General features: G+C 30.7%; 2 protein-coding genes across 6 annotated transcripts; one reads left to right on the top strand and one right to left on the bottom strand.

The window, feature by feature from the left end:
* Positions 1-825: 825 nt before the first annotated feature.
* Positions 826-5,010, top strand: LOC100806941 (uncharacterized). Of its 5 annotated transcripts, XR_003262861.2 has the most exons (7): positions 826-1,193; positions 1,308-1,406; positions 1,535-1,865; positions 2,454-2,588; positions 2,828-2,913; positions 4,555-4,661; positions 4,772-5,010. XR_003262861.2 is itself a non-coding variant. In XM_026123786.2 (6 exons), the coding sequence occupies exons 1-6, from the start codon at positions 952-954 to the stop codon at positions 4,577-4,579; spliced, it is 918 nt and encodes a 305-aa protein (XP_025979571.1). In that variant the 5' UTR covers positions 826-951; the 3' UTR covers positions 4,580-5,010. The 5 variants fall into 5 exon arrangements, 2 of the variants coding, with proteins under 2 accessions (XP_025979571.1, XP_025979572.1); XM_026123786.2 differs by having other exon boundaries at positions 4,555-5,010; XR_003262862.2 differs by lacking the exon at positions 2,828-2,913 and having other exon boundaries at positions 827-1,193.
* A 3,834-nt stretch (positions 5,011-8,844) lies between these two features.
* LOC100788036 (NAC domain-containing protein 86) lies at positions 8,845-12,500 on the bottom strand. The gene is made up of 3 exons (XM_003534051.5): positions 12,231-12,500; positions 11,533-11,810; positions 8,845-9,454 (listed from the first exon to the last, which is right to left on the bottom strand). Exons 1-3 carry the CDS (start codon positions 12,469-12,471, stop codon positions 9,176-9,178), a joined length of 798 nt encoding a protein of 265 aa, XP_003534099.2. The 5' UTR covers positions 12,472-12,500; the 3' UTR covers positions 8,845-9,175.
* Between the last annotated feature and the right edge of the window lie 2,597 nt (positions 12,501-15,097).

Raw genomic sequence — 15,097 nt, 5'->3', positions numbered from 1 at the left:
AGATAAGATTCTTTTTTTATATAATAGATAAAATTTTGATTAATTTGATAATTTTTAAAAAAATTAACAAATAAAGACATATTATAAGTAACATACACAAAAATATTATATAATAACAAAATTTAGTCAATAATAATTTTTAGATCAGATTTCTTTAAAACAATAGTGAATTCTATTATTAGGGAATTCTATAATTATGTAAGTATAATAAGTAATAATCTATTGAACTTGAAATTTAGAAGAAGAAAAAACCAGAGGGGGCCACGGCCCCTCCCCTAAACGTGATTCCACCCCTGCTCTCACATATATAGCAATTAAAATTTCTAATAAAAATAAGTAACTTTTCTATAACAGGCGTAATGCTTTATTTATCCTGTTAACCAATTAGAAATTTATAAAACTTTTTAAATAATAATCATAAAATTTAATAAATTTATTATACATAACAACTCATTGGTGTATTCTAATTAAATTTATAGAAATATCAATAAAATTTAGTAAAAAATATGTATAATTCTTTCTCGAATCCCTAATTACCTTGAAAATAAAATGAATAAGATATATTTTGCACCCCTATTTTTTAATTAACATTAGTCTTAATCTTATGTTTTAAAAATTAATAATTTTGATCATATATTTTTTTATAATTTATTGGATGAGAGACGAAAAAATCAGAAATCTAAAATAAATCTTACCAATATAAAATTTATCATCCGACAAGTAATTTACTATAGTCATAAATAACTGGTTCATTGTATTATTATTAATTAAATGATAAAAAAGAGAGAGAGAGTCCTAAATAAGGAAAGAACTGTCCTTATCTCTTTGCTATTTGAATAGAGAAACCGCACCTTGTGCAGTTACTCTCAAACTGCACCAGATCCTCTTCCTAAAAAAGCCTAGTCAGTAAATGATTTTACAATCCAACAGAACACAAATAGAACTTGCACCATGTTGCTGTCACAAGCCAAACTGCACAACAACAACAACAACAGCATCTCCAATGCCATTAACATGAGTATGAAGAACAAGGGTAACAACAACAATAACAATAATCATTGTTCACCAGCTATACTTTACCTCTACCCTTGTCTTGATGGTGTTTTTGCTGCCCTTGCTGCACACCTTTACTTTAAGGCCACTTCATTATTATCCCCTCTTTTTTTTCCCAACACTGTCTACAACCCCCTCAGGTTTTTGCCTCATTCAGTATCTACTCTTTGTACCCTTCCATTTTGCTTTCAATCATTGCTATGCTTTTTTATTCATGTATATATTCTTTTTTTGTCTTGGATTGCAATTTTCAGTGCTGAAGATCTTCCTCTGAATGAAATTGGTGATCTTTATCTCTTAGATTTTGTGGGGCCTGATGGTTTTGTTCAGGAAATCTCCACCAAAGTTCCAAGGTGTTTACTTTCATTATTTCTGTTTTCCTATTCTCAAGATGCATTTTTTGAATTTTTTTTTCTTTTTCTTGGAAGCATTATTATAGGATTTAGTTATCTTTGTGTTGTGTTGTTTTCTTGGGGTGTAGGGTAATTGTTTTGGACCATCACAAGAGTGCCCTTGAGATGCTAGGCAATGAGGCTTCGCTTGGTGAGAATGTGGTTAAGGTTATTGACATGGAGAGGAGTGGGGCTACTATTGCTTTTGATTACTTCAAAGATAAGATTTTGAGTCCTGATGTTGCGGTTAAGCACCCGTCAGTGCACGAAGAATTTGAGCGTGTCAGGCAACTTTTTCTGTATACTGAAGATGGGGACCTTTGGAGGTGGAGATTCCCAAACAGCAAAGCTTTTGGAAGCGGTTTGAAGGATTTGAACATTGAATTTGATGCCAGGAAAAACCCTTCCTTGTTTGATCAGGTAATTGCTTGCTCTTTTTGCCTTACATTGTTTTTACCAGCCTTTCTGCTTTATCATTAGAATTTGATTGGAATACACTTAACAAGGTAAAGGATTTTTACGTTGTTATTCAATCATGGATTGTCATATAATTCAAAATTGTTGACTTTTGTAATAATTTCATTAAAAGTCATGTTTCTGATAAATTGGTTTATAGTGTGAAAATCTTTATGCTAACAGTGTATCAAAATTAAACTCTTATTATTATTGTCATTATTAATTATTAATATTATTCGAGTTTGTATTACTGTTGTCTAATTGAACATGCGCATTGATAAGTTGCTTGAAGATGTTTTTCTCCCTTGTTTTCTGCTATAACTTTGTCCATGAGTTCATTGTGGCGATTCTACTTTATTTACAGTAAGTAGCTGGCATAAATTTTCACTGCCTCAGTAGGAGGGATAGTTCTTTGTTTTACACTTAAAATGTGGCTGGGATAATAAGTGAATGCAGGATAGATGCCACCAAGATAATGAGATGAACTGACATTGTTTGTTCTTCCTTTATGCATATAGTTGAAATAACTGACAATCTTGTGAATTATGGCAGTTGCTTTCACTAGACTTGGATAATATTATTAGTAAAGGCAAGCTGAGCTTATCAGACAAGCAAAAATTAATCGATGAATATCTCAGGAAGTCATATGAAATTGCCCTTGGGAATGCTGAATTTGGTCATTGCCTGGTAATATGGTTGTTTTTCCCTTCTTTTAAAATCCTTCTACTTCCTCTCCTCCTTCCTTCTATGCCTTGCTTTTGCAGTCAAATTTCTTGAAACCGTCAATCTGCAATTTTGGTTATGCATGTATCCGCTAATTTCTAATACATATGTTGAGTCTTTGGTGTGTTTTGTGACACCCTTATCTTGGTTAGAAGGAGGGAACAAATGAAAATGTTGTTGTTTTCAACTATCTGTATTTCTAGGCTGTCAATGTGGATACTGTTTTTTCAGAGTTGAGAAGTGAATTAGGACATCAATTAGCTACTAAAAGCCAGAAAATGAATTTGAGGTTTGTTCGTTTAATTTTCTTGTCACTGTTAGTTAAATCATATTGCTGTTATTTTCCATTTGAGTTCTTGGAAAATCCCTTACTTAGTGATATATCCTAGTTGTAGTATTACAGAGGTTATGCGGTAGAAATTTAAAGTTTTTCTTCTTTCCCTCTTCTCCCTAACAAAACTTTATTGAGAAGCATATTGAGGTGAGTGTTGGAGATTCCTCATTCACTCTTGACTAGTGATATAGCCAAAATAATGTATATATGTGAGGAGCAACTCTTATCTTGAGTTACCTTTTGGGATTGAATTTGGTCCGAATTCAAATTCAAAGACGTAGGGTGAGGATTGTCCCTTACATATATACACTATTTTAGTCATATCACTAGTCAATATGAGATCTTCAACAACAAGGGCGATGTGTTAATTTGATTGAGTTCAGAAATTAATTTATATGACTAGGTATGTATTTCCTCCTAGGAATTACTCCCTCTATCCCTAATTATAAGATCCTTTTCAAAAAATTGTCTGTCCCTTTTTATACGATCCTTTTTTAATTTTAGATGTATTAATTATTTTTTTTCCTATATACGCTTACTTAATTTTTGTCTCTCCAAACATTAATGAGAAACAATCAAGTGGATAGAGAAATAAGAAAAGGACAATTTTGGAATGATTGTACAAATAATTGACAAATCTAATGTGATTAACTAAACTAACTATTTTTCTTAAGGGACTTGAATTAGTTAAAAGGGTCTTCTAATTAGGGACGGAGAGAGTAACTGTGTAATAGCGAAAGGATTTTCAAATTCTGAATCTGGGCTTTCTACAGGATGAAAACAAGGGATTTTATAGAACTCTTTCCTTTATTATCTATGAAGGTGTTCTGAGAATAAAAGGAAAAGGAAGATGAAGCTGAGAGTGGGGGTGGGGAAAAAGTGGGGAAAAAAATTAAAGAATAGAAATAGATGCATATGCAGTAAAAACTCAAAATTTCAATAATTCTGTAGTTTTATGGTTAGGCACTCCTATAATGGGCAAGGGCAGCAAAGGGAATTATGTAGGCTATGACAAACTTGCATAAGTGGAAATAAGTATTGAAAACATTGTGATAAAGTTAGAGGCTGAGTAGTTCTTGGATAGGCAGTCATTTGGTAATTTTGGGGAGGCTATTGCCACATGGCAGAGAAGTTTTCCTTCTCTGATTTGTTTATTTTCATTCTCAATTTCTATACTTTCAGCATAGTGCATATTATCATTGTAATTGGATCACTGTTGTTTGAGTATTTTCTCCATTAAATAGTAAAATCAGTTTCTGTCATATAATGACTGCCTAATTTATTTCAAGTACAAAATTCATTGGTTTGAACAGATAGTTATGCATTGGAGAATGACTTAGTTGAAATCAGCGGATAATTAAGAATATATCCAGAATTTCTAAAGGAGCAGATAATTAAGACAGTATAGATTTACTTTCAGGATTTATAAGGGACTCTTGATGGAACTCAAACATGAATTTCCAGTCCATTCTATTGTTCACTTAGTGGTTTAAAGCTTGTTTCACATGTTCATACATCTTGTGATCTTGCAAATGCATTGACCAAGAATCTATATGATCAATTTCTTGAAATCGTATACCAATTTTTTACTTGTAGGGGGTATTGGTGCTTTTGTGTATAATGTACCAGATCTTGAAAATGATCAAAGGCTAAAAATAAGTCTGAGGAGTGTGGAGAATGAAGATACCACGCCTATCTCTCAGGTTGTTTCTTTATCAAATTGTGCTCATAATTGCATCGTCAATGTGACTCTTGTTAGTTATACTCGTAAGTCGTACCTAAAATCTTTTTCTCTTCTGTTCGGAATTTGGAGGTGGGGGACATCGAAATGCAAGCTCTTTCATGTTAACAGCAGATGAATTTGAACAATGGAAGGTATGATTGGATTTTTTTCACTTGACATGGAGAGATGAAGGAGTATACATGATGTTGTGTAGTGTGAAATCTTTAGATAGTTCTATCAATTACTGTATTATGCAATTCTCTTAACTATTTTTTGGGTATCAATGTAGTTATTTATTCTATTATGCAATGTAAAATAATGTTTGAATAGTCTCTCCAATCATCTATAGATTTATTTGGATAATGTCAAGCCTTGTCCATGTAACATTTGTAGCATTAGAAATCAACGATTTCAAAATTACTTGACTAAACACCGTGTGTCTAAAATCTCCCTCTTCTCTTCCTTGTTCTATTTTTGAAAAATGTTGTTATAATCAAGTTGAGACTTGTGCTGTCAAGTGGAGGGTTCTCTTTCTTTCTTTGTGGAGCCGCACATAAAATCGGCAGTTAATTGAGATTAGAAGCACTAAGACGAGTTTGAATCCAATAAAGGTTATGGTTGGAAAAATTGGCTGAAAAACTCACTTTTAAAATAGTTGAAAAATGTAAAATGATATAAATAACATTTAAAAAGGTAATGAAAAATAGAATAAGTATTTTAAGGATAAAAATAAATAAAATATAAAAATTAGAAGTTAACATTTAAAAAATGTTACTTCAAGTAGCATTTTAAAAATGTTAGAAGCTATTTAAAAATATTTGTTTATCAAATCATTAAACAAGTTTTTTAACTAGTAAAAAAAATTAGAAACTAACTAAAATGATTTGTCAAACATTAGTAAAAAATGAGATGTAAAGTTGATGTTCAACTACTTAAATGGTCTGCCTATTCGTCAAGATATGTACTTTCTAAGGTTTATATCAAGGAGACTTAAGTTGGAACTTGAGATATGGATGGTTCTTGGGTGAGTTAGATCTTGATTAGGAGGTGGACTTATAATATTTGAATGTAAATTAAAATATGGGTTATGTGATGAAAAAAAAGGATGAGTTTGTTGTTTTCTCTTTTTCTTTTGGTTCCTCTATTTTCTCATTTATTTTAATAAAAAGAATAAAACCATTGCAAATATTTTTCTTTGATGAAATAAAACCAAGAACAAAATACAATAAATAGTGAATAAATAAAATAAATGAGAAAAAATTGGATAATATTAGGTGTTAACAAATATATGTATTTAGTATATTTTTTAGTATCAAATATAAGATTTATAAATATAAATTATTTGCAAAATATCTTGTTGGTTGTATAATATGCATGATTTTAGTTTTTATTTAATTATTTAAAATAATAAATTTAATTTGGATAACTAAATGTATGAATAAAAGTGTATTGAGTAAACAACATTAAGGTTTTAAAATTACATTAATATGCATTTTAATTTTCCTACTTTAAAACATTTAATGAAAATTAATGATTAAAATAAGAATATTTCTGATATATAATTAATAAAATTAAAATAACAATTACTTAAAAATTAACAAATAAGTTAGTCTTGTGTGATATTGAAAATGACAAAATCTCTTAGATTAAAATAAAAGATCTAAATTAAAATTTAAACTAAAACTTCATCTGACCAATAAATTTTAAAAAAAATTATCAAATAAAAATTAATTTATAAAAGATTTCAATTATTGTTACCCGTCATCATCACCATCAGCATCTCTGCCTTTTTAAAAAAATTTAAAATTAATGAATGAGTGTGATGCCTGTAAAAAAATATGAAGAAGAGTGGTGCTCTTAGCAAAACTATTTCAGATAGCTCCCTAAAATTTGGCAACTTGGCTGCATGTGTATAAGAAACTGCAAGCAATTTGGCTGGTGCGTGAGCGTGAAGCAGTGAAGCCTTGAAGGATCATCCTGTTGATTTTATTTTATTTTTTTTGCAGTGGAAAAACTGGTTTTATTGAATGACATTGGAATCCATTACATCATTTGAAATATGAATGTCCACTTGATTTTCCTTGTCTCTTGGTGAATGAAAGGCCTCGTGCAAGGATTCTTCTCTCGAATATTTCTGCACTCTTCCACAATGGTGTGGAAATAACTCCTGCCACTTTTATCTTTACTGTGCCATTCATCATTTAGTCTCTTGCAATCAGTTTCGGAGACAGAAATCATAAGCAACTTTTAGATATTCGATTTGTAATCAATAATTACTTTTTATTTAGTAATTTATTTTTAACAATTTTTTTTAGTCCCTGTATATATTATTTTTAAACCCTGAAGGGATTAAAAGAGATTAAAATGATATTGGTATGGAGTAAAAGGGATTAAAAAATGGTATGTGCCTAGAGTAAAATGGAATGTTTAAAGTATACGAAAAGAAAGTTTTGTAATTATAAGAACCAAATAACTAATTAAACCTTTATAGAAATCTGTCAATAAATCTGTTTCATGGAAATTAACTTTGTGACAGCAAAAGGATTGCCAACATAATTCTATTGTGTTATTGTTAGGCACTCCTATATGGCTATATAAATAAGGGCAACCAAAGCAGGGATTCATGTAAGCTAGCTATCACAAACTGCATATATGGCAACAAGTGTGAAAAGAATTGCGGCTAAGTTAAAGGTTGTGTGGGATACAAGGGGAAAGGGGAAATGAGATAGGTTGGTAATAATTTTTTTGGGGTGGTTATTGCCACAGGGCAGAGAAGTTTTCCTTCCCTGGTCTGTTTCTTTTTCATTCTCAATTTCCAAACTTTCCGTGTATTACCTTTGTAATCAGATCACTGTCCAAAGGAAATTCAGTTCCTTTCCTATCACATAATCACAGCCTTTTTTTTTTTTTTGAAGTACAATAGTCATTTCTTTGAACTAATAGTTTCTCATTGGAAAATGATTTACTTAAAATCAGATTGATGAATAAATTTCAAATTTTTTAGGATATATATCTGGAATTTGTAAAGGAGTAGACAATTAAGAAAGTATAGAATTGCTTGCAGGATATTATAAGAGAATTTTACTGATGGAACTCAAACATGATATTTCCAGTTCATTCTATCATTAACTTAGTGGTTCAAAACTTGTTTTAACATGTTTATACATATTGTGATCTTGCAATTGCATGGACCAAAAATCTATATAATCAATTTCTTGAAATTAAATACCATCTTATCATATTCCTTAACTCTGAATATAAAATATAAGAATCTGTTCATACATACAATGTGTATACACAGAAAATTAAACCATGAAACTCAACTATGATACAAAAGAAAAAGGATGAGATGATTGAAGTGCCATAATTAGTGGAAAATCAAAACAAAATATTTGTATCATCTTCACCAAATCATTTATTACAACTTTTGCAAACAAAGTTTACTGTTTTCTTATTGATTACTCATCTTTGCTATACGTTTATTTTTACTTTTAGGAGTATTGGTGCTGTTGTGATAAAGTACCAGAGGTTGAAAATGACCAAAGGCTAAAAATAAGTCTGAGGAGTGTGGAGAATGAAGATACCACACCTATCTCTCAGGTTGTTCCTTTATCAAATTGCTAATTGTATCTTCTATGTGACTCTTGTTAGTTATACTTGTACCAGTTATCTTTTTCTCTTTTGTTAGGAATTTGGAGGTGATGGACATTGAAAAATGCCAGCTCTTTCATGCTAATAGCTGATGAATTTGAATAATGGAAGGTGTAATTGGATTTTTGCACTTGACATGTGGGAACATGAAGGAGTTTACAGTTACACATGTTCTGTATGCTGCTCACATTGCAAAGCTGCGTGAAATGTTTTAATAGTTCTATCAGTTACTCTACTTTGCAATTCTCTCTTAACTATTTATTGGGTATCAATGTTGTTGTTAATTTTTTATGTAATTTAAAAGCATGTTTGAATAGTCTCTGCAATCATCAAAAGATTTCATTTGATTAAAATTTTCTTAATGTTAGTCTTGACTGCGTAAAATTGTAGTTTAAAAATTACTTGAGTAAACACTGTCTAAAATTTTGGTAAAACAAGCTTAACATAGTTAATTATACATTCAACTGCCTTTCACTGCTAAAATTCCTTCTCCCAATGAAAAAACATGATGAAACTAATTGACACTTGAGTTTTGATTTATATTTATTCCACAAATAACACCCGGATCACCTCGAGATAGAGGTTAGTACAAAAATGTATAAAATCAATGCTATAATATGACCCTAATTAACAAGCCCACCAAACCAAAACAAACCAAACCATCCTCACCAATTAAGTATAATAATAATCAGAAAAACAAAAGTTAAATCTCTTAATAACAGTTATATGGCAAAGGTATAAATATTTTATTATATGATGAAATGTATGTATATATATATATATATATCCAGCTCCCAAGTTATTCACCACCAATCTGGCCTGCCATTAGATCTTCAAAATATATTAGTTTGTAAATGTAACATGTGACACTTCTTCACTACCAACCATTGCTGCATTAGAAGAATACCATGCATCTTCTGTAATGAACTGCATCCATGAATCATCTTTGTCCTCCTCTTCCAAGCATGATGATGATGCCCCTGGTATGTCAGGTGACATGGTTTCACACTCATTAATTATGGTTTGGGAGCTTTCAATTAGTGATATATTACATTGTCCTTGCTCTTCAATATCAGAACAGATTCCATTTTTCTTGAACACACGACACAATGCATAAGTATCCTGCAAGATAGTTTAACTAGTGTGAAAGGAACTTCATTTGGACTTTTGTTGGTGACACTTTTTCTCTTTTGGGTTTATATAAACTAATGAAGCCTAAAGTAACGCAAAGAATGATAGTGTACGATTTTCCTAGCTACCAATTGCTTTTTGTCTTTTAGCCTACATTTGAAATTATCAATTAAAGCAGTGCAGTCAAAAATTGAGGCCTAAACGGATCTACACATACAATGTGGTAGTTAAAACCATATATAAAAGACAATCTCTGAACAAGTCGTGACATAAAGATTCAAAGACCGCTGAATGTTTTGTCCATGTTTCTTATTAAGAATATATTAATAATGCTGCTACTGTATCCTAATCAAGTGGACACTTTTAGGTTACTAAAAGGGTGGAACATATATTATGTTAATTACATTGCTAAATTACATGCTAAAATTAATCATCATGACCCGGTTGCCACATCCTGGCTTAGACATTTACTTATAACGAATATTTGTTTGGTATAATTGACTGGTACCATCCCTCTCCTTTTTATTTATTTTAATTATTTGCAAAATTTCTGGGGTATAGTATGGTACCTATTAGTCTGTTTTGGTGTTTAGGAATAAAGTATAAAGTGACCGACATAGAATGAAAGTGATGGGAGAATTGTAGATGCTTTATGAGATGCACAAGCTTTGATGGCTTGTAGAATCTAATAATTTCTGGATCAGGAATAATAAGAAGGTTGAAGAGATAATAATGACAATTGACAATGACACCAATAACTAAAGAATTTTAATCAAGAAGGGATATGGATCATAAGCAGGATAGTTCTTTTGTCTCATTACATTATATATTCTATTTTACATGCATTATAATAAAGAAAGGACAAGGTGTAGAACTTTGTCATTTTAGAGGTATTAGAGTAACACAAGTAAAGAATATGTCAGCCATACATTTATAGAGTACCTACTATAAACAACATAAAGTAACGAGAGAGAAGGAATAAAGCTCCTACGAAAGTTAAGGCTTTCCATGCATGCCATGCAATTTTCACGTTCTTCTACTGTCCAAACATGTACAATGTCTCTCATGTGCTTCATTTATTTCTACAGTTTCAAGTTCTATTCTCACTGTGCTTCTAGTGTGACTCTGATTAACCGATCATCATGGGAATATGGAACTAAAGCTTATCTATCTTTTTTTTCTCCTTCTTGTCTTTGGTGTAAAAGAGGGGCTGAAAATAATCAATGAAAAATGCTTTTGTCACTACCTTAAGCATCGAACTTCATTCTTTTTAGTTCAAATATGCGATGACAAGTGTGTAAAGGGTCAGGTGGGCACCAGAGGCTAGTTTTAAAGACAACAAAAACATTTACTTTTCTAAGATGTGACTTGTAAAGCTAATTTGGAAGGTGTAACTAACTAATTCGCCATACTCATGTACCACATCCACCTGCCATTCCCTCATTCTCCAAGGCCTCAAAATCATCTCCAGTTCTTAGCTTATTTCACTCCATTGATTGCAGAAGTTAGAATAAAAAAGAATTTAAACTTAAAGTGGACAACTATTGATTTTCATAATAATAATAATAATAAAAGGAGTTTTGACTGCCTTGTGAATATGTACAACATGACATGACAAAGTGACTTCACAAGTTGCATAATTGGTAATGCATTTTTTTAAGAAATAACCATTTTTAAAACTAACCTTAACTAATATCACTTGATTATGACAACTGATGACTGTTTATCTCTTCACACTGTTTTTCCGGTCTTTTTTTAATCATTTTTTATTGAGTGAGTAGGCATTAATTAAAAGCTTTACAATATAGTGCTATCATATATCTATTTAGAATAATGTTTTGTGGACACCAGATGCTAGTTTAAATCAAGTAATATTGATAAGAAAGGAGCCACAATTCGAAAGGAATTGATAAGCCAAGGGAAGAGATGGCCACAAGGATTAAGGTCTTGTCTCCTTGTTTCTTATCAGATATGACGTCACATGAAGAAAAAATAAAAAAAATACAAGAAGTGTGGATGTATCATTGTTAATATATTAATATTAATATTGGTTCGAATATATAATATACCTGTAATCCAGTGGTGTCTTCACACTCTTTGTCATCAAGGCGATACTCATGCATTACCCAGTCAGTTCTGATCCCTTGAGGAGCTCTGCCTCTATAGTACACCAAAGTCTTCTTCATGCCAATAGGTCTGCTTTGGCATGAAACTCTTCTGTCTTTCCCAGTGGACTTCCAGTACCCTGCACGAGTTGCTCTATTTGTCCTAAACCCATTCGGGTATTTCCTATCCCGGGGTCCAAAAAAATACCACTCTGGGTCTCTACTTGGCAAAAATGATTTCTCTAACCATGCAAAACAATAAATAAAAAAAATGTTCCACCAAAATCAGCAAATTAGTCAAACAACTTTGCTTAATTGAAAATTAATGTAGGTTATATATATAGTGCATCAAAATAATAGTAATATGAAGAAAATGCAAATAGTAAATAAAGCACATACATGATCCTCCAAAGATATAGCTAGTGGGTAGAGTTTTTCCATATAGATTACGTACCTATCCTAATGTGGCACTTAATTAATATATTATAACTAGATAAATGGCAAACACAATTTCTAGCATGATATTGGAAAATGAAAATTGTGAATGTGCAAGCCAAATGGGAGTTATAGGTAATTAATTAAATGGATGAATGACAAATAGGAGAAACAAAGTATTCGGAAGAATCGAAGGGTAGTTATAGGAAGAAGAAGAAGAAGAAAACCTGCTAATTCCCATGGTTCACATTTGTAGAGATCAACTTCAGGAATGATATCAAGTTCAATTTCTTGGCCATTGATCTTTCTCTTGAGATAATAGTTGACAAGCTCTTCATCGGTTGGATGGAACCTAAAGCCAGGTGGTAATCCAACCGGTGACATTTTTTTTTCTTCTCTTCTTCCCTTCTTTCTCTTCTTATTGTAGCTTCTGCTAAAGAAAGTGTTTTCACTCATCACAACCATCATTGCTTAAAAATAGAGCTAAAGGAACCAAAGTTCCTTATCTTTGAGTTTTTTTCTCTCTTTTTCTTTTACAGATTTTACAGATTCTGGCATAACGTTTGATACAAGCCTTTTCCCTATCACTTGATAATATATACTTCCTTGTATGTAGGTACTTCCATTTAAATCATACAAATCCTCCATAATCCATTGCTTTCCTTAATATATATACTTTAATTGATGGTCTTTTTCTTTCTTTTGTGAGAACGTTTTGAAACAAAAGAAGACTGGCTAGTCATTGGCCTATAGAGGGAGGGATCTTTAGAGTTCAAATTATAAACTAATTAAATGTATCTTGGTCAGCCAATCAGTAATACAAGCAGACACAGCAAACTTTTTAGAAGCAGAAGATAGGTTGATATATAATTTAAATAACGTAGCAATTTAAATAATACTACTAAACTAGCTAGCTTAGTATATAACACCCTGTCCTGGTCGTTGTTTATTTAATTATTGAATAATACGCCTTAACACAGTTGTGTGATGATGATTGAAACAATTAAATTGATTTTGATATCCATGATGCTAAAGCTGCAGTTTATTGAAATTGTTAGTTTTTTCCGGAAATGATCCATATGCTGATGCATGTATCATTCTCTTTCAACATTTGTCATGCTTCTTTGTTCTATGAAATGCAATTTTGTTTTTTAGCTTAAACTTTCAGGATGCTATGCTACATGCTAAATAGATCACTGTATTTCAAGAAATTAGTATTTGACTCAAATGGCTAACTTCCTTTAATAAATACTATTGTTCTATACACACATATTTAAAGATCAAACTCTTAATTATATACTTAAAGAGCTTTATTTGTTTACTATATATACCACACTATGTCGGTATGTATTTTGGATCGAGTTAAGTAAAATTGGTTTTATAGAAATAATTTTGAATCATTCAGTGCAATAAGGATTTTTTAAATTAATCACAATCATAAAGTTTACCTTGAAACGTGTGTAGTGAGAGGAATAGACTATAAGGCAAACAGGTATTTAAGTAGTACAATAGTTTGCTAGTTAGGCTGAGAAACTTTACATAAGACATGCGGTGCATCGAGAACCTGTTTGGCTGTCTCAGAAGAATATCTAGTAATGACTAATTTCCCACACTTACAGTTACATGTCCTGAGAATATATATACACATCAAAGATCATGTTGGTACCATCACAACCTAAGATTTCCAACACTTCAAATCTCAATATCTTAATTGTAATTAATGTTGTAAATAAAGAATAGGATTCAATTCCCGTAAAATAAGCATGAGTTTAGTAGTTTCAGTTATTAACGACAAAAACAAACGTTGTATTTCAATCTAGTATGTGCTTTTGTTACACGTACTATTTAGTTATTCTAAAAAATATAAGACCGAAAATATTATCTTACTTTTGTTATTATGTAAGAAAAAAAATTAATCCTAGATATATTTTATTTTTGGAAAAAAAAAAACATAATATCATGTTTTTATCATGTTTTATTAATATTTGGTCCTGATAGAAGACGCGAAAAAAAAAATTCATGAAACAAGAATATCTCCTATGAGTAAAAATTTATATATATCTTCTTACAAATCACTGTCACACTAGTCTTTTATTGCTCTTCATGATACATGTTTAATTTTATTCCTATATTTTATAATAATTTTTCTTATCCTTATAATGTTCCTCTATTAATTATTGTAATTGTCAAACACATAGGAAGGAGACGTGGTGTAATGAGAGTTTTTATAGTATGAATATTTTAGTAATTATAAGATATATTCCTAAAAAAAATAACTCAAACAAACATATGTTTTAATTATTATGGGAATATAAAAATAATTAAAATCAATTTTAATAGTTAATTAAACACATTTTGTAATAATACCCCATTCTCGTGTTATATCCTCAGGAAAAAATATTTTTAGGATTAAGAAAATTATGCATGAAATAAACACACTCCTATTATTTATAACTTGTGTCGAGTGGAATTGGACCAAATACTATTCGAAAGCAAAGATATGGTTCAGATCTAGAGATCGGAGTTTGAGCTAATTGGTGGAGCACGACGGAGGTGGCGTCGTGGTGACACAATAGCATTAGAGTACCTATGAATATTCCGACCCTCAAATCAATGTTTGGGTGAGTTAGAGAATTATAATTATATTGTTTCATATCTGAGACTTATTTATAAACTCAAGTTTAGGCCGAAAAGTTTGTTAGACGATTACAATCAGGGGGTCACGTATGCCTATAATCTAATCCAAAGATGAGATTAAATATATATAGTAATTAGTATATCTGATAAAAATGACATATATATGACTTTTATTTTTAAAAGAAAATTTAGGTAAATTGAGTTAAGTTTCGAGGTTTTACTAGAGTCCTAGAAGTTCATTAAATGCTTATAAAGTATTTGTATATTGTTACTCACAAGATCTTTACATTAACAATAAAATTTAATTACATTTATAGAATATAACTAAATTTAATTTTTATTAATTAGATGAATCTTTTTTAGCCTAACTATCACTTTCTATCAATTGTTATTAGTCACGCTAATTATGCTTTGTTCTGTTTTTACTGAGAAAAAAGAATTGAATTTCACATTAGTA

The sequence above is a fragment of the Glycine max genome, chromosome 9 (assembly GCF_000004515.6).
Source record: "Glycine max cultivar Williams 82 chromosome 9, Glycine_max_v4.0, whole genome shotgun sequence".
Lineage (NCBI taxonomy): Eukaryota > Viridiplantae > Streptophyta > Magnoliopsida > Fabales > Fabaceae > Glycine > Glycine max.
The sequence above is the reverse complement of the archived record's forward strand: the minus strand, read 5'-3'. Positions and strand labels throughout refer to the sequence as shown.